This window comes from Hippopotamus amphibius, chromosome 6 (genome assembly GCF_030028045.1).
Source record: "Hippopotamus amphibius kiboko isolate mHipAmp2 chromosome 6, mHipAmp2.hap2, whole genome shotgun sequence".
In the NCBI taxonomy this organism is placed as follows: domain Eukaryota; kingdom Metazoa; phylum Chordata; class Mammalia; order Artiodactyla; family Hippopotamidae; genus Hippopotamus; species Hippopotamus amphibius.
In genome coordinates this window covers 14839115-14860132 of record NC_080191.1, presented here as the reverse complement: position 1 = coordinate 14860132, position 21018 = coordinate 14839115, and the positions used below count along the sequence as shown (strand labels likewise).

At 32.4% G+C, this 21018-nt stretch overlaps 1 protein-coding gene across 3 annotated transcripts in view; it reads left to right on the top strand.

The window, feature by feature from the left end:
* Positions 1–21018, top strand: part of GRIK2 (glutamate ionotropic receptor kainate type subunit 2) — a 618311-nt gene that overhangs the window by 453141 nt on the left and 144152 nt on the right. For 2 of the 3 annotated variants that reach the window (XM_057738750.1, XM_057738751.1), the window contains exon 11: positions 13925–14148. The exons of the other annotated variant lie outside the window; for it this stretch is intronic. In XM_057738750.1, coding sequence (XP_057594733.1) covers positions 13925–14148 — 224 coding nt within the window. The remainder of the gene's footprint in view (positions 1–13924; positions 14149–21018) is intronic. 3 annotated transcript variants of the gene reach the window in all.

The following is a 21018-nucleotide window of genomic DNA, read 5'->3' as shown; positions in this document are numbered from 1 at the left end:
ACAGAGTAAGCCCAACTAAAGCTATAGCCTCAGGCCCCTGAACCATAAATAGGGTATTTTGGTCTAGAATTATGGATGGATTAAAAGTGTTCTATGTGAAATCTAAGTCTGAAGGCAGGCTTACTGCCTGAAACCAGAGCCTTGGGTATGGCTTCCTTACTTGTGAAAGCACCAGGAAAATACTGGTGCCCTGAGGCTTTGGCTGATTTGAAAGCTGTGGTCCTAGGTAAACAGCAAGGCATAGTTCAGTTAGATAACTAAGAACTCTGTCAAGTTACTAATTATTCTGCAACTAGATACAAAATACCACCAATATCACCAGGGGATGTGAACATCAAATCCCCCTTATGAAACAGAGGGGTCACAGAGTGAAAGAAATGATAGAACCACTAGAAAAGAATCTCTAAGGATATATGAGAGAGTGTGAGAGGGGATGAAATAAATAAAAATAACCAAAAATGCAAGGTCATATTGCAAAAACATAATTAAACATGAATTTTATCCTTATGAAATATGTTTTGTAGAACTGTCAAAATTTTAAAAATAAAAACTAAAGGCAAAATATCTTTTAAAGTTCTATACAATACAAAAAATAAATTGTATAGTAAAAATTATATATGAAAATATGAAAAATAAAAAATAATGAAAGTTTAACAAGTATTAAAAAGTATCATTAAAAAACTCAGTAGACAAGTTGCACTGGTGAGTTAAAAATAATGATTAATTTAATTAGCACATAGCACAGAAAAACGAGAAAATATAATTTGTGAAAGAAGAGATGAGACATGGAGGATAAGGTGAAAAGCTCCATCATATATCTAGTAGGAGTTCCAGAAGAAGACAATGGAAAGTTGCAAAGAAGCAATATTTGGAAAGATAATAGCTGAGGATTTGCTGGAATTTTGGTAAAATATTTATCACTAGATCAAAAATGTACTCTGAGTGAGAGATAGAATAGGTTAAAAAAATAAATTTACCGCACTGTGAACAATACAGATAGAAAAAAACATTAAATGACAAGCCACAGACTGATTTCCAATGCATGTAACTGACAAAGAAATTTAAGTATTCAGACTATAAGAATTTCTGCAAATAGGCGGTGAGAATGGGATATAGACAAAGACATGGGTTTCTAGAAAATCAAGGCCAAGGGCTCCATGAGCTGGGTTTGATGATATGGGACCAGTTCCTGGGATCTAGGAGCTAATGCTCTTATGCAAACGGTGGGCAAGAGGAAAGGCTAAGGGACTCTGTCTCATTAATGAATGTTTAGAGCCTAAGCAGCAGGAAGTAGTAAGGTATACAGTCCAAATGGTGAATTGGTCAGGTAGAAAAAGGTATATTATCATGAAAATAATGCAGAAATCCCCATGGTTACAGCTGAAAGGCAATGTGGCTGTAGCAGCTTAACTAAGGGGTCACAATAATAAATAACTTCAGACTAAGGATCTTGGCATCTAATACACAGCACTAGACTGGCCAAAAACATGGGAACTTTGAGTGACTAGCAAACAACCACCATGCTGCTCAAAACGGAAAGTAAATGGTTCTTGCCTACTGGTGCGGAGCTGCTCTCTGCCGCCACCCTCCCGGATCCCTCTCACCATCTCTGTCCCAATCCCAGCTTATTCAAGGACAAGAATTCGTAGACACTGGGTCAAAGTCTTCCTGTTTCCGAGAGGGACTAAAAACCAAAAATACCTGTCCATGTGTATTGGAGAACTTTGGTCAGGTAAGAAAACTTGTTGGCTTTGTTGGATACAGGTGACCAAGGCACCATCCTACCCAGTGTCATCAGTGTCAGGAGTCATCCACATTCTGCTAATCAGTTTTAGTCAGGATCTACAGTGGAGAAAGGAATCTAACATGACCTTGTGTTAAGGGCCCTTTGGGCCAATTCAACGTACTCTATGTGCTGCTTCTACATCTGTATATAAAAAAAGGAGTTTATTTATAATATGTCATTTCTTAGGGCCCAGAGGGAATCTTCCTAATCATAAAAAGTTACATGTAGAGAAGTCCTAGTACCTTTCAACCCATGATCCTAGTGTCCCCTTTGAACTATAAGTCTCTGTGGCTGATGCTTTTGCCTCTTGGTTTCCTGTACCTAAAGTTTTCCCTCAGATTTCCGGACTCATCACATTCTAGTGTTGACACGGTCACCATCTATACCCTTTTAAAAATCTGCTGTTAGTTTACAGCTAGACCATTGTAGAAACTGAATGCCTGATCCAGAGAAACCCTGTAACTCCATGGCCTGATAGTCCTATTTTGAGGTAGGCCAATTTAGACTTTAATAACTAAGAATATGGAAAGACTGTAAAAAATTCACTAATTAAATGGAAATAGTATATTCTAGAACTCAGCCAGCCAGGCAGCGGTGACATCTTGGCTTTACATGAAATGAGGTTACTGTCCCTTTGGGGAAATTTTATCCTCCACTTCACAGCGTAAAACAGCTGCTGATGAACCAGGGCCCTAGATTCATAGAGGTTCTTCTAAATGCCTAGACTTGGTTCACTGACAAGTTTAAACATAATGCTGTCCACTGGGCTCCTGTGGCTCTCTAGTATCAGTGCTAAACATACAGAACCCGAACTGGACGTCATCTTTCTAATTAGTGGGCAGAAGTTAAGGCCATTCTTGTAACTCTAGTTATGACTCTCGCTGTTGCCAATGCCCTGGGTTTTAGTCTGCTCTTTGGAAAGCTAGATTCTGGTAGATTAAATATACCCCTCTCTGTGGCTGATGCTTTTGCCTCTTGGAAAAAGAGAACCATGGAAACAAATTTTGGCTGCTGATTGGAAAGTTTGGGTCACTAATGAATCCAAAGTCTATGCCTATTAACTGCTATATTGGTCTTTCTCGCTCATAGTTTGTCTCAAAGTATTCTGTGAATCTTCCCCTAACAACTGCACTGATCCTTCGCTCATACAATTCATTATGTTTTTATCATTCCTCTGGATATTTCTTGCTCCAAGGAATCTTACAGAAGCTCTGGGAGGGATCCTGTTTAAATATCTTTCATCCCCTCTCTGCCTAGTCTACCAGTAAATACTGATTGATAGATCCTGTCATATTGTTTCACACATGAGAAAATAGAAGCTTATTTTACTCTACTATGAGATATATTTATGTGAACTTTTAAACCAGTGAAGGAAGAGCAATTACCTTTCGAAGTCATGGATATTTAATATTTTTGTAATTTAGTCTTTGTTCCAAGTTTTTGTTTACAGAAATACAGAAAGATAATCAAATTGATTATTGTTCCCTCTTAATCCTGGAAAAACTATATAGACATATAAAAAAGATAAGAATCTGTAGCTTTGAAACACAATAGCACTATCTTTAGCATGTTATTTAATATTTGATATCAGAGGCTCCATCTGAGTTGTTCATGTTAAAATACTTACAAAAGGGCAGCTTATTTTTCATTACCCTCAAAATACAAAATATGTTTTCAGAAATTCAAGGTAAACAGTCCTTTAACTATTTACTCATTTCATATTTTAAAAATAGTTTATTATCAAAAAAGGGCTGTATTTGTACTGAAGTTAATATATAAGTTTATGTCAAATAAAATTCTTTATATGTATTTCAATCTTTACATTCTTAAATAAAATGACCACAAAAATTATCTGGATTTAGCTTATTGCTCATAGTCATGTTTCATTTGATTAGTGAAGGTTTTCAAGGTAGAAAACATATATGTTTAAATGACATGTATTGTTCTTTCTTACTGGAATAAAAATATATTTTCAGCATATAAAAATTATAAAACTGAGAAATAATATAATCAACAACCATAATTCTGCTAACTAGGAGCAACTATTTTTAACATTTGCTCAATTTATTTCCATGGTTGATTTTTAAACATTACGTTGTAGAACTTTGCAAGCATGTGCAGATGGAAAAGTGTGAAGTTTCATATACCCATCACCAAGCTTCACGCATTAGAAACTCATGGCCAATTACATTTCATCTCTGTTCCCACAAACTTGCTTGCCACCTGCATTATTTTGAAGCAAATCCTAGACTTCATATCATGTCATGTATGATACATATATTTCAGTATTTATCACTAAAAGAGAGGAACTAAAAATTTTAAATGGCTACACTCTCATCACATAGAATAAATATGATTCCTTAATGACACCAAGTACCCAACCATCAGTACTTATTTACATCTTTCAGGTTGTCTTATAGTATTTATTTACTCATTTATTACAATTTACTTGTTTAAATTGAGATCTAAAAATGCTCTTTAAGTTGTGATTCGTTGGCATGTCTCAAGAAGCATGTAATCTAAAAAATAAATAAAAAACAAACACAAACAAACAAAAAACAAAAAGAAGCATGTAATCTATAGGTTTCACCTTTACTGTGCTTTTATTTTGTTGAATTCATGTTTAATATTGTCTGTTTCTGTATTCACCGGCATTGCCAGTGTCCATGCCATTTCATTGGAAACTTCACAAAATGCTGCTTAATGATGCATTCTTTCTTGTTATACCCTAATCTAATAACATTCCCTTTTTTTGGCATAGAAGCTACTTGCATTCCCGGATTACAGGTGATCTTGAGAGAACACCTTTGTATGTCAGCCTGTTTCTGAACTTAGAACTTTTTCTTAAAAATTTGAGATGTGAAATTCTAGTACAATGGATAGATTTAAGGCCTAATCAGGCTGGAATAATAGATGGTCCACTTTCATTCAATACCAATGTTTTTGCTTACAATTTCCACCTTAAATCCTTCTACATTTGAAGTTAGACATTTAATTCTATTACAAAGGGTTTTAAACAGCACACAAAAAATAATTCTTTCTGGTTTTAGGGAAGAAGAAAGAAAGAAGAGAAAGAGTTAGGAAGGAAGGCAGAAAGAAGGACCAAAGTGGGGGCAGTTTGGATAAAATTATAGATTGAAAATTCTAACCTTTTTTACAGACCTTTTTTTAATATCACATCCAATTTTCTACTATCAAACACTATTGCAACTATAGAAGTTAGTATTGGAGAGGTTTTTGTTTGATGTTTTGTAGGAATTTTCTTGTTTGACCTTTATGTTCAAACTTAATTGTGAGTTATTCAAGCATCCTTAAATATATGGGGATAAAGTCTAATAAACAAATATGGGAATGGCCTTAATTTTTATTAACAAACATGGGGAAGTGGTCTCAGCTCAGTTATTACACCTGAATTATTAGAAAAATCAACTATTCTGGGAGGAAATTGCTGTTCCTCAGCGATATTTGCAGAAAACCATAAAGCTGTTTTTATTAATCAATGGGGAATTTCTATAGGGGCAGGTGATCACTGGGTGATATAGGAATAAGGTCATGTCATATGTTCAGAAATACTGTGGACAGTGTAATTAATCTATTTTTCTATTATTATTTTTATAAGGCTGAGTTACCACAAACATGATGTTTTTCTTAAATGTTTAATAGGTATTATGGTATTTTAAAAAATTCTAAGGCACAATTAAATAGCTTTGTTGCAGTTGAATTTGAATAAAGAATTTATAGAGATCACATTTAGAGGGTAAAGATAAGGTAATAAACCTAAGTGGTATCATTTCCTTTTAGTGGAAAAAACATAGAAGAGTGAAATGAGAGGTGTAATGAGACAAATTTTCTCTTCTAAATCCGACACCTTTTGTTTAGTGTTGGAGTGTTTTGTCATGTGATGTTTCTATATTTCCACAGGATTTTCTGGAGAGGACCAACAGCATGATAAGTGGGAGGAGTGGGGGAGGGTTGGAGACATGTTTGCTGCTCCTCCCCCATACCCAGCTTGTTTCTACCCCAGAGCCTTTGTAACTTTTAAGTGCCTCTGCTGGGGAAACTCTGATCAGCACCTCACACGGCTTTATCCCTGACTTGACTGAAGTCTGGACTCAAATGTCAAGACCTTGGAGAGGTTTCCTCTGTTCATCTTAGTGAAAATAGTGTGCTCCTTTTCTCCCTAGTTATACTCTGATCCTCTTACCCTGCTTTATCTTCCTTTGTAGCACTCTTCATGTCCTGACATTATAGCCTCTAACTGCTTCCTGCACCGTGTCTGTCTTCTTCACCTTGTCTGTCTTTGCAGTACTGTCAGCATCTAGAACAGCTCCTATTACAAAGCAGTCACTCAAGAATAAATATTTGTTGGATAAAATTAGTGAGTTGTTCGATAATAAATTCTTGAATAAATGAGTGAATGAATGATTTCAGATAGATGTCAGGATTCTAAGTTCCCTCATACTTCAAATATTTTAAGTATTGAATAAACAGTTAAAAGCTTTACAAAAATATTAAATAGTATGAAGAATTTCATTAGTCATGGAAACCAGAGAAAACATGTTACAAAATATTTTTCACTAAAAAATTAAATGTAAACATATCCACGTGCAACACAGGCTGGCTGTTTAGATATATGTAAATATTTTTGCCCAAAGTTCATTCTTACTGTATATGTTATTTTAGTGATTTATCTGTTTAGCAAATACTAATATGTACTTTGTATTTGTTCTAAGTATAAGCATATAATACAGACTTTTGAATGTAGAGAATTAAGTAAATTTATAGTTTAGCTTTGACCCATTCAGATAAGTTTGCTTAGTAATTCAGCATATGATGTGTATCTTTGTAAAGCAAGTTCTGGGAGAGATATATTCTATGTAGCAAAATGTTATCCCTGTTCTGTATATCTGAAGATATACAGAAGATCTTGTTTATGCAGATCTCTTATACAGAGATCATTTATTCTCTATACTACTTAAGAGTCTAACAAATGCATTTAAGTAAGATAATGAGGCTATATAGGAAGAGTATCTAATGTTTATTTGTATTTTAACTGAAAAAGGAATAGAAGAGGTTGAGCTAGGGGCACCTTTTGGTTTATTTATGTGGTGTACAAGTGCTATCCACTATTCAGCTCTTTTTATTCTCTCTCATGTTGAAGAATGAATCACTCTAATGATCACTTTAATTTTTAACCTCCTCAGCATAGTTACTGTTGTTGTTGTTAATCCAGTGATGAAGAATAAGTAATCAGGAGCTTTAAGATGGGTAATAATGCCTCTCACTTTTCCTTCTTGAGTTCATCCCACTTTCTTTAATACTGCTACCTATGGAGTGTTTATGCATTGGTCCCATTTCAACTCCAGGTTTTGCAGGATTAATGTAAATTCTGATAAGGAATATCTTTTTGTATTAACCCATTAAAGTAACAGTTGTGCAAGCCAGTAAAATTGTAGCACAACTGTACCTTATACATATTTTAGCTGAGGGACTTATTAGAACGTTGCAGTTTTTTGTTTCCATGTTAATCTTCCCTATGCTGCTGTCACCTGAGAAAGGAGACTGGTATAAACACCTTTGTATCCTTAACTTTGCCCAGGCCTTGTGCATAGCTGGATTTTGATAATCCTTTGTGAAGGAATGTTTGTTATTGTGATAAATAAATTAATGCTAAATAAGTTAATTCTAAGTTTGCTCTTAACTAAGTAATGCCCAGTTTTAACATAAACTGATCATAATTGGAAAGCTTAATAGCATTGAATATTTACAACTGTTATAATTTACCTGTTATTTTAAAATAGATCCTGGAAATCCAATGTGCTTAGTCCATTGTCGACTGGAGAATGGTTTACTAGAGCAGAATTATAAGTTCACAGTTCCATTAAGAGGGTTCCTTGTAGTTCATAGACATCCATTCTAGTGTTAATAGTTGTTTCTTGGTCCACTGGTTGTGTTCCCAGAGCATTTAAGCTGGGAAATGAAAACAGGTTTAGCTGAAAATATATAGGTGAAATAATAGCTTAAATCAGTAACAATGAATTGTTTGAATGTTTTATAGGCTCAGGAAATAACCTGAGATTTTAAATATCATGTTGACTTGTTTGTAGTTTTCTACTTTGAAACTTGCATATAAATTTGTGCCAAAGAAGCAATTCAACGTCTCTCACTTCTCAAATACTTGCTTGATGAATATATAATAATGAGTAATATTGTAGGAATTTTTTCCTTGTGTTGTTTTTAATGTATGTTTAAATGTAATCATAGGAATTGTAGAAAGTAATAGACTATCATTCCTACTTAGGCCATTACAGAAGAGAGGGACTTCTATTCTATTGGAGGAAGGCCAAAAATAAGTGACATAATTTCACTAAACTTCTTTAGTTATATCAATTAGCAATAGTTATAGTTTTATCCATTTGCTTATTCATTTAAAAATGTTTATTTAATGACTACTATGTGCCCGACACTGTATCAGGCACTGGAAATATAGAACTGGACAAAATAGAGAAACTCCTTAATCCAAAGGGACTTCTATTCTATTGGAAGCAGGCCAACAATATGTTACATAATTTCAGGTCATGATAAGTTTCATGAAGAAAATGAAAATCTGATTAGCAGATAAGGTGATAGACTGAGTGGTCAGGCAAGATCCCCTTGAGTGACTGACATCAGAACAGACACATGAATGAAGAAAGAGTATAAGCTGTGTTTAAGTGTGAGGGACACGCTTCCCAGGCAGGAGGAATAGCAAGCAGAAAGACCTTGAGAACAGGAATGTGTGCACAGGTTGAAGATTAGCAAGGGAACCAGAGTTGTTGGAACAAGAGTAATTCAACTAAGACCAGAAGGTGACTGGAACTGACATTGATGAGGCAGCCAGGGCCACTTTTTGCAGTGCGGTGTAGGCTGATGTTAGATTTTATTCTATGTGTGCTGGAAGTCAGTAGAAGACTCTGAGCAAGAAGGGATAACCTGGCATGTGCTTTAAAAAGACGGTTCTGGTCTTTGGATGAAGAATAGACACTAATTGGGCAAAAATGAAGGCAGGGGATCAATTAAGAGGTCACTGCAAAAATCCAGGTAGTGTGACTGGGAGGGTAGTGCTGGAGGGGTATGCTGTGCATACAGAAGGTGACCTCTGTTTCCCTGCAAGTGCCCACAGAGGCAAAACATTTGTCCCCGTTGCACATTGTGACGAATTTGGGAAGGTGTGCTATCACTTATAAGTGACTTTAAAATTAATATGCATAATTAACTGGCTTAAATTTCTTAACTCAATCAGTTAAAACATTCCAATTTATTCATATGCACTCGCTACTTTAATTATTTTACCCATTAACTAAGCATTTCACAGCATTATGGAAAAGAAAACAATGTTTAGAACTGGTTTTCCATTGTTAAGTTGCAAGAACTTTAAGAAAGGTGCATAAGATGTTACACTGACCAGACCCCATATTATAATATAACATTATTATGTTCTTTGATTCTTGGGACTTCATAACGAAGATTTTCTCAGCATAATCAAATTTGGGGTCATTGTGTCATGCATGAAGATATGCTTTCTTATCTAATTTTTGTATTAGGGAATTAGACCAATAAATTTTACCGTTCTTCTTTAATCTTTAAAGAGACTTTAATCAAAGGACTGCTATTAGCTATATAACTCCATAAAAAGAATTATTCTGTTCTCCCTAGATGGTTAATTCACTAGAAATTATATTAATGTACAAATAAATCTCATTTCTATAGCAAGATCAGAAAAAAGTTTAATTTTAAAATTCTCTGAGTGATTTCCTTTAACTTTCTTTGAACATTTTAGTAAGTTAAATTGAAACTCTATTCAGCAAACATTTACTAAGCGATTCCTTGGTGTCAGATTTTGCCCAATACCCTAGAGATGTTAGTGAGATGGATTATGATCATAGGGCTAAATAAGACAGTTTGGAAGAGTTTCACATAGAATGATAGAATAGTAAATTAATACTTATTAAATTAATAAGATAGATGCTGCCTAGGCATCTTTGTGAAATTTCCAGGGAGGGATACTTTACCATTCTCTCAGTTCAGTGCAATGTGCTTTGATTGAAGAGAATGTCTGCAGGCTTCAAAGTGTTTATAGTCTCATAATACAATTGCAACAATGTGTGCATTCAAATCTCTCATGTCATATTAGATAACTTATGTGTGAAAAACTCAGAAATAATACAACATAAAGTATTGTTACATGTTAAATTACATGGTTAAGTTTATAAATGCATAAAAATTTACTTAGAAATTAATGTGTACAGAATGTTCAGGGCAGGCTACATTGGAGGAAAAGAATCAAGAGATGTGACATAGAATTTGTATAGTGGAGAAAAGGGAAGATCATTTGGGGCAGAGGAATATAGAGACAGTGTAACAGAAGAATTGGTTATGATGCACTTGAATGATTGAACAGAAAATGGTGGGAAATGAATATGGTTAAGTCATCTTTGGGATCATACTTTCCTCAAACTCTCACAATTCTTGTTTTTTCATCTGTTGAAAAAGGGAATCGCACTACAAGTTTGGTTTAGCTCTTGCAAGAATTAATGGAAGTATTATGGGCAAAGAATGCAACACAGTCTTGGCCCACAATGGGCTCATTTGATGCTACTGCTGAGATACTCCTTTTTTGTGCTACTATCACCCTCCCAATTCAGACCTTTGTTATCTCAGACTCTTTCCTCAAGCTGTAATGGAAATATAATTGTTTGGAAGGGTCTTCTCTGAGCCAATCTGATGGTAGAAGTCAGCTCTCCCTTTACTTTGTACCATTCATGTGACACATAACAATTTACTTATTTATTTTTCTTTTGATGAAATTGCTTTTTAAAATCAGTTTTGACTATTGGCTCTTTCTAATGCAGGAATACTTTATTCTTTAAAATAAAAAATCAGTTACTAAATTTATTTTCATTAAATATATTAACCTCTATCTATGGAGATTAAAAAGTTCTAGGGTTATTCTATTTTACTATCAAGGTCTTTTCTCCTAATGCTCCATCTTTAATACCATGACATTCGATGGGAAAATACCATATCTCTCATAATAGCATCTTGATTAGATTCCAAAATTATTGTATTAATGGATTTGTAATGAAGTTAGATCTTATTCACAGATAATGCTATAATGGATAAATAAATATTCATCTTTATTGCTGCAAGATAGTCCTGAGGTCTCATTTTGTAAATGAATTTTAAAAATGTATTTGGTGTGCAATTAGATACTGCTTATTTTTTACAATTGATGGTCAATAAATTTTGTGTGTTTTATTGTTAATAGTTAACAACCTAGTTCTAATTAATTAATCAATCAACACATAACACATTGAATTCTGCTAATGAGAGTGTGGTTAAAACAACCTGCTCTTATTTAAAAATAATTAATAGACTTTTTAAGAGCAGTTTTAGGTTTATAATAAAATTGTGCAGAAAGTAGAATTTTCATATACCTTCTTCTATCCTATCCCCTTTTCCTACAATTTATCTTATTATTAACAGACTCCATTAATGTAGTACATTTGTTATAATTGATGATCCTTTATTGATACATTATTATTAGTTAAAGTGCATAGTTTTCATTAGGGTTCATTCTTTGTGTTTTCCAGTTTTATTGATTTTGCTAAATGCCTAGTATCATGTATCCATCATTACAGTGTCATACAAGACATCTTCACTGCCCTAACAATGTTCTGTGCTCTACCTATTCATCACTCTCCCCCTCCCCTGAACCCTGGGCAACCACTGATCTTTTTACTGTCTTTATAGTTTTGCCTTTTCCAGAATGCCATATATATAGAATTATAAAGTATGTAGTCTTCTCAGACTGGTATTGTTCACTTAGCAATTTGCATTTAGGGTTCTTCTATGTCTTTTTATGGCTTGATAGCACATTTCTTTATGTTGCTGAATAATATTCCTTTATATACATGCACAAGTCTGTACATTTTTTAAATTAAACGGTTAAAAGTGTCTGTTTATATCTTTTGTTCCAAATGACTAATTTTATAATTGAAAGCATACTATATGATTTTTTTGTTTTTTCCCTTTAATAATTGGAATATAACTTTTTTAGGGAATGCTAAGTAAAATTTGAAATTTGATGTATGTCTAGTCAATCCTATTAATATATGCCTATAGAACAACATTTTTGGAATAATGTAGTAGTTTTGCTTTAATATATGTTACTTGAATTGTTTCCTAATTTTTGTTGATATGTATCATGAATTTAAAAGTATTTTACCAGTTTAAAGCATACTCACATGTTTTATATGTGGTAAAATTTTGCTTTCCATGTGCCTAGGAGGCGGTGGGGTTGCAAAATTAAGTGGCACATGATAAACTATGCTGATTTAACCATCAAAACAGGAGCAAACCACCACTCTGTTTTGTCCTTTTTTTTTTTAAACCTGGAATCCTTGTTTCTTATATGATCACTTTCCTTCCTTAACAAGCTTGCTTACTTTTTCAAACCACCTTTACTTCCTTTTATTCTGTCTTAAAGGAAGTGCTGTCTCCTTTGTTGAAAATGCTCTGTTTGCCTGAACTCTGCACCTGACCCTCTGAATTCTGCGACTATACTCTATCAATTTCTGCCCTTGCTTCTATATAGTTCCCTTTACATCTCTATAGACTTTTTCATGAATGAATGAATGCTGTCTCCATGATTCCATTTCTGGTTTCTGAGATGCATGTCATGGTTAGTTCTAGGTATGGATTCCAGAAGTTTAGGTTTATGTCCTTGGTTCCAATGCTTAATTAGCTCTGTGACAATGAACAAGTTTTTAACTTCTGTGACTTCATTTACCTTATCTGAAAGTGAGAATAATAGTAGTATTCTGTAAGAACTAACTGCAACAATTCAGGTACCCTTCTTAGTACAATGCCTGTTCCATAGCAAATGCTCAAGGAGCATGAACAGTTTATTATTGTTAAATTGATATTTCTTGACTTATGAGTTTGAAATATGATTGTACTCTGCCTAGGACCCTGAAGCTCTGTTTTCCTATGCTGGTTGTTAGGAAATGTCTCTCTCTCTCCATTGCTCCTCTCAGAGGTACCCTATTCAAGCACCTCCCACCATCACCCCCCTACACACACAAATGCACATAAACGCATACTCAGAATAATATTGTCAACAAACAGTGTCTTAGGGAAAGTTCTTCCTTAAGTCTTCCAACAATCCCTAAGACAAGGAAACAGTAGAGGACCAATTTCACTCTGTTGTACATCTTTCTGTAGCTCTTTAAGATGAGCATTTCCATATATTCTCTGAAAGCTCCTTGTGTTTATAAAAATAAAAGAAATACAGAAATATAGATTCCCATCGTAGGTTGGAATAGATGCCTTTGTTATTTCAAAATGTTATAATTATTTATCTCAATATGTTAGAGCTTAAGTTCATCTCTGACAGATGGTTATAACATGGTAAGTGAAAAGCCTTAGTAATTTAACATATTTAAGCTACCATGGAAAATTAGCAACTTTATGAAAATTGAAAAACTCATTTCCTAATGTGATTTAGGCAAGGCTGCAAGGATTTTCATTAAATAATATAAAACAAATTAGAGAGATAGAAACCAAACTCAGGAGCAATAAACACAATCACATTAAAAGAGGATTTTCACAGTGTTAACTATTTAAAGACTAAAACGTTTTAACTGTACTCTATAATTTTAAAACTAGAAAAAAAAATTTCTTGATTATCAGCTAAATAATTTGAGGTAGTTATTATTATTTACAATTTGACCAAAGTATTTATAAAATCATAATTGATATTGTTTTTAAAGTTTAGTTTAAAAGTATTCTGAGCAGGTTTAGTAGCATAATTCAGGTACTAAATGTACAACAGTTTCTTCATATTTTTTTCATCCTATAAAGATTTTTCTTTCTATACCTACGTGCAATAACTGCTAATTTGTTAATCTAGAAACTCATAGAAATGAGTAGCAGAGTAAATCAAATGCTTCACTTCAGAGTAAAGAATGCTTTAAATGTTAACGTGACTGTTACTGAGACAGTTCTTGGGTGCAAAGTCTTTGTTTTGTTTGATATGGTTAGTACTTTCTTGTGACTTAGAACATTTTCTTTTCTTTTTTATGTTTCTCTCTACAGAAAGCTGACCTTGCAGTTGCTCCACTGGCTATTACCTACGTTCGAGAGAAGGTCATCGACTTTTCCAAGCCCTTTATGACACTTGGAATAAGTATTTTGTACCGCAAGCCCAATGGTACAAACCCAGGCGTCTTCTCCTTCCTGAATCCTCTCTCCCCTGATATCTGGATGTATATTCTGCTGGCTTACTTGGGTGTCAGTTGTGTGCTCTTTGTCATAGCCAGGTAACATGCTCACTTTTGTGATTTTTTTGGCAATTGTTACCTCCTTTTTCTAACTAATAATTGTCAAAAGTCACAATCAGTTTTACTTTTCTTTTTCTTTATTTCCCATGGGGTGCTGGAGAATTATGAACTTTTAAGAGTCATATAACTTATTAAAATGTACTATGATGCCTTTTTGGGCAGAAAGCATGCTGGTTGTGTCAGTAAGCTATAAGTGTGGTAGAATTTACTCTCCTTAATCAGAAGCTAAAAATAGTTCAAATCACTGTAATATAAAAATGATTTCCTCATTTTGAAAATTTCTCTTGAACCAGACGGTAAAACAATATGTTTTACTAATTTGAATTAATAAAACAGTTATAAGAAAAACCAAAGAGGTAAATTTTAGAAGGAGCCTTTAAAAAAATAAACAAAGCCTAGTTAAAAATAATCATTTTAAGTATAAAAAGACTGTCATGATTTTCTACATAACATTTGTCATTTTTTTCACAGAATAAATGTATCACCACAAAAAACTGTCTCATTTTTGTTGACAGGTAAGGTATATTTCAGTCATAGCATCAGAAACTCAAATGCCTAAATGAAAAAATATGTATTTTTATAATGGCTTTTAAAATCTATGATATAGCTACTTTATTGTTACTCTAGAAGTGGAAATTTATAATCATTTTTCACTGATGCCTACCTCACTATCAGATTTTCAACAGATAGACTATTTTGATATGACTTAGCTTATTTTTGCCCTGATTAAGGAGATTAAAATTACCCTTGGGCTCAGAGCTCCATTGTTACTTGAATGACTGAGAGTCACAGACTCATTATAGTCTTTGAATTTTTATATTCTTTCAGATATCAAAAAGAAAACTCTAAATCCAAGATGAATTAGAATGCTACATATAATTTTTTCACATTGAAAATAATACTTATAATGTATAAATATGAATATTTTTGCCTTAAATTCAAAATTAAGTATTAAATATGTGGGGTTTTTTTTCAGTTAATTTATATGGGGTCTTCTGATCATTTATCACTAAGGATAATTGTCCTTCCTTGAACATTTTTTTAATGAAGTCTTATATTTTTTCCAAGCAATAAAAAAGGCTTAGTTTATTCAATTAAAAAAAAGAATAAAATCAATTTTAGAAATAGCATAATATTTTGATATATTTTCATATATTTATATTTTTATAATTATACCTATAGATATTTCTGATATATTTACATAAAGATATAGATTTATAATTTTCCACCTAATAGGTGTAGTATTAACATGTGAGTCCTTCAGAAAATTACCAGTGGTATTTGACTGAAAATTTGTATTGGAACCATATATGCATATAGCATTTGTAGCTGTATGGTAGACTGAGTTAAAATTTTTATTTGAAGTTTAGAGTTTTTCCCCCAAAATGAGAATCTGAAGTATGAAGTTCATAAACTTTTAGCTCCAGTTTTTTCCATACCTTGTGCAAATAAAATAACCTTCTCATTTTTGAGCATCTTTGGACCAATGGCATCTTTTTTATAGTAACCAACACAAGCCATTCTGTTTTAATGAGTGCAGAGAAGTGAGTTCACGGATTGCAGCTTAAATAATTCAATGGCTAGAGAACTCTACAGCCTGCCCATAGAACAAACAGAAAAAAAAAATTCTGAAGTATAGAAAAAGGCTTTCTTGGTGTCTGCAGGTATACTTGTTCCCTCTTAATCAAATTAACTAAAGTTCTCAGGGAGGATGTAAAAAAAAGCATAGAGAAAAATGTCCTGAGACAGCTGTGAGGCAACTGTGTGACTGTCTATCAAGCTGAATTATGTTTTAATAGCAGTTTCCAGGGGATCCTAAGCAGAGACTATTGTGTTGCCTTAAATTCAAATTAGAAATTTTGATATTTCTAATTTTCTGAGCCTAAATCTTCTAAAATTAGATTCAAAAGCAAATACTGAAACATTTGAATTTTTTCCCGCTTAAAAATATATCAGCAAATAGAGGCATGTAGTATGGATATGCACTTATATAACTTCTAAAAATTTCTAAAACTCTCACTTTGATAATACATAATATAATAACATAATATCTGTAGATTTGTGATAATGTGTATTAATTTTACACAAAAGAAATTCATCCATGTCATTCTATCTGAGAACATAACATTAACTGGTGCGCCATTTTTCACTGCCTTTGAATTTTAGAATATTACTGTTGAATTTTGTCAGTGATTAAATGAATGGATTTGAAAATGATTCTTTTTCAGCATCTTATTCAATGATGTGAAAACAGTTTCATGTAGCTTGAAAAATTAAGTTTAATATCTTCATTTATGGGCAAATTAACAAATGTTCTATTTAATAATAAATAATATAGGATATCCTATATTAAGTAATAAATATTAGATTTTGTTGGTAAATTAATATGCAATATAAAAATCAGTTCTTTACAGATTATCTCAGAATATTTTCTTCAGTTCTCAACATTTATTATAATCTTGTATAAATATTGTCAAATTCAAAAGCACACTAAAACTTAGATTAAAAGTTTCTTGAGTAGAGTCCATTTAAATTCTAAACTGAATCTCCAAAACCAAATGATTTTGTATAAGTAGAATTCACTCTGACGTAGTATTGAACTCTTGCTACCATAAAAGAAGTTCATGATGTGCGAATGATAGGAAAATGTCTAAATTTCAATGGTGGAAATTAACTACCTTTCTAACCAAAATGACATCATGATTGTTTGTTATGAATTCAAAATAAATGTAGCATTTTAATTTTACCTATGAATGAAGATATGTCTTTGGCCATACAGAGATCACCGATGAACTTATTAACATTGTTATTGATTTCAAAATAAAGATGCCCTTTCCTTTATGAATACTCTGCCCTTATCTCTATAATGATTACAGAGAAAAGAAAGACAAATTACATTAAAAATTCTCAAATATCTGTTTTATTTTCACTGAAATTCACAAAAACAAAGCTCTAAAATACCCCTTCAACAACGAAATTCATATTTATTATTGGATATTATGTTATATTGAATTCTAAGAAGTTATGTAATATCTACTTAGAATTAAAATAATTTTTATCTCAAAATTAAGATATAATAAATGATTTAAATATCATTAAAATTTTTTATTGGCATTACTTTAGTTTCAGTCACCAGCTAATATTGTTCCAATTATTATTGTTACAATTAATCTTCTATACCTTTTTAGCTACCAAGCCACACCTTCAGTTTGTTTTCTGTTTCTACTTTAATTATTCCAGCAATCATTCACTCAATTAGTCAAATATTTCTTGAACCTGCAGTGAACACTGGATAGTTAGGATTTCATAAAATATTATACATTAATTTATATCCCTCATCTATTCATTGACTTATTCAGCAAGTATCTACCGGATACCTATAATGTTCTGAGAATTGTACCAGATACTTAGATCTAAGATGGCTTGATACATTTTTTTCCATTAATAAGCTCATAACCGATATGTTTATCTGAAAATAAATACATATTGGCCTTGAATGAAAGTCATGAAAGTGTTTTATGATTATCCAACATTTTTAATGAATTACATGTATTTTAAATATATTTATCTAAAAGTGACTTGTAACATATATTTCACTGAAGAGAAATATATAGCTATAAAGGAAATAAGACATTAAGCAGATTGTTAGTTATCATTAGAATACTAGATTTGAGGCTTAATGAATACCTGCTGTATCATAAACAACATTAAATTTATGACACATTTGTAAGTGATAATAATTATTAGATTATATGTTTTTTAAAATTAAATTTAAAAGTAAGTCGTGATTGATACCATTTTAATATTTTCCCTCACCTTTATTTTATAAGAGGAAAGATTAAGAAATACTTGAAAATGCTCTAAATTTATTTTAGTGAATGTTAAGAAAAAAATAAATGATCTTATTTATTTGTCTTGGTATGGTTTTATAATCCATGATCTCTTGCAAACAGTTGCATTGTTATTTATAGCATAATGACATAATCAGCATGCTTATCTGAATTAGCTGAGAACTCTTATTCAAGAGTAAAAATGAACGTGAGGTACTGCAGTCTAGACACAGAATGGCCTTATCCTAGGTATTCTAAGAATAGCTCTTGGTTGACAGAGGATTAGGAAGAAATCTTCTCCATGACAAGCTTGTGCTTAATCATATATGCCCCTAAATCATTTCCCCTCTCTTTCTATTCTTTTTTTCCTTTGATCCAGGTATATTAGTATAGGAATGGAAATTAGTAATATGAAAAGCCTATGTAGGGAACCCACCCTTTACACTAATGAGAGATATTTTTCACCTTGCTTCAAATATTTCCTTTGTTTAAAAAATAGATAATATTGATACAGTAGATCCTGTTTATAAAATGAGTCAATTTAAATTCCTATAATATTAGAGAATTTAAAATTTTCTTTTAGCCATAGTTGTCTCCAAGACAACCAGAGCTGTTCTAAAATTTAGCATGTAACTTTTGGTAAGATCTTTAGTAGTTTGGTATACAGAGATGAATAACTGAAGGTCGAACTTAAAAGAAAGGAATAATGGTATACACATTTCCCTCCAACAGGATTGATGTAACCTTAATAATTATTCACTAAGCATATAAGAACATTTCATATTTTATTTCGAGATTGGCATTTTAAAATTAAATATAAATAAACTCTAGAGAAGAAAATACTATACCAAATTCGTTAGTAAGAATGTAATTACACAGACATTTCTTAGGTTACTTAAATGCACAAATGATTATGCCTAATATAGGAGAAAGAGTAAAAAAAGCCAAGCGATATTGACTAACCTGGCTTTCTTAGCAAGAATAGCAAATCAAGGATACACAATATGTTATATACGTAAGATCAGTTTTTCTAAGTTAAAAAGAATATAGGAATTTCTTATATGATTTTTGCATTGAACTACTTTGCATGATTTTTAGGATATTAAATATCATCTATTGTATTATTGGATTAGGTAGCAGGAGAGTAAGGGACAGTCTCCCTAGAATCTGCTCCAGGGTTTATTATTACAGTGACTGCCAGGACTGTCTTGACATGTTTTGGCTCTAACATGGTTTGTGGTCACAAGATGACAAGGCTGTTGCCTTACTGAGAGTCCTTACACTTGCAAAAATATTCTGTATTTCTCTTGGAGCTCAGAGGTAAAGATGTTCTAAACATGGTGTTTTTAATGGTTTAACCAAGTTTAGAAAACCATGTCCAAAATGCTTGCATTAATGGCTTTGATCTTGGCTCCTAACTAGGGTGCAATAGCTTCTATATATTCCTGTCACAATTATGGATGACATTTAATGTACGGTGAAGAGCACAATGAATTATTATGCACTTGGAAGTGGATGACTGTTTTGGTGGGATGTTCAATGTTAAACTAATCTCCTGTCAAAAAGACTGTTGTCACATTGAAATGAAATGCCAATTTTGTTGTGTGCCTTTGCCACCAACTTGCCCACCTCTTACTAGAAAACTATTTCAGTTTTACCTCTCCATAATTTTAGATATATGTTACTTTTATGTTTTTTTTTAATTCAAGTAGATTGTAGGGAAGCCTACCTACTATTCCTCTTCTCATTTAGAAAGTTTCCTAGAATTTAAGGAAAATTTGGTTTGAAATAGTACTCTTCTGCTAGTATGCCTTTCACACCTATGAAAGTGATTATTATAACTAAGAAATACCTCAGTTATGGACCTAAAAGTCAACATTGAGTAAAACTAAATGCACTTTCAAATTACATTTCCATGGGAATTGAGCCTACTACTATATTAACAGATCTTCTTTAACAATTGCTATTTGGTAAACACATTATAAAATGATTTACCTTTTATTTCTAATGGTTCCAATAGTATAAATGGAGTCACTAACCCACAACAATTTCTTAGTTTTTGTAATTGGTAGAACCAGACCAACTGAAACTAAGTTGAATCAGTGACTTATTTTCAGCTATGGTGAATATGATTCTAGATATTCTAGTATTCTAGTCTACACAATTGAGACTGTAGAGATTTTGACTGAAATTATCTGTGAAGAAGATAATCTCAATCATCATAAGAGAAAATAAGCATATTTTCCACTTCTCAATTTTATAATTATACGAGACATTTACATATAAAAGATATGATAAAAAACTGAGTAAGACAAAGACAATTTAAAATTGAAGTGATTTTTTTTGTAATCTGTAATCAAATGCTTGTTGGCATGTTCTTTTAAATATTATTATTCTTGAGTATCTTTTAAATGTCTTCACATCTCTTTCCAAATTATTTTTCCACATAAAAATGTTTTTGATTGTTAGCACAAAATTAAGTACAAATGCAATAGCAGGCGTTTGATAGCCCACTTTCATTTTTCGTATCCTATGGATAAATTATTTGCCTCTGTGTCTTTGCTTGCCTCCACCACTGAATTGAAATCAAAGACTCCTAGAAGCAAAATAGCTTCCTCCGTCTAGTCATTGTCAGTGTGTCCATTCAATAAATTTCTTGGCCAATGAGCTTCTGAGAACTACGGTCACCCTGTGGTGATTTGTTTCAATTTAGAAGTTCCACAATGCCTAGCTTAGTAATTCACAGAAGCTAATTGTAATAAACTACAGTATATAAAGTCACATTAAGAAATTTGAGAATGCTAAAAACTTGAAGTTGAATGTTTATTCAATTATTTGTTTATTTAATTATTACATTTGCTACCAAAAAATGGCACACCTGTGTCCTTGATGGATCCTTTATGGAACATGTAATTGTATTTTACACACACACACACTCATATACACACACTTCCTGATGAGAAGCAGTACTTTGCAAGAAATTATTTTTTTTCTTTGAAAGATTTGGATAAGGAGTGTG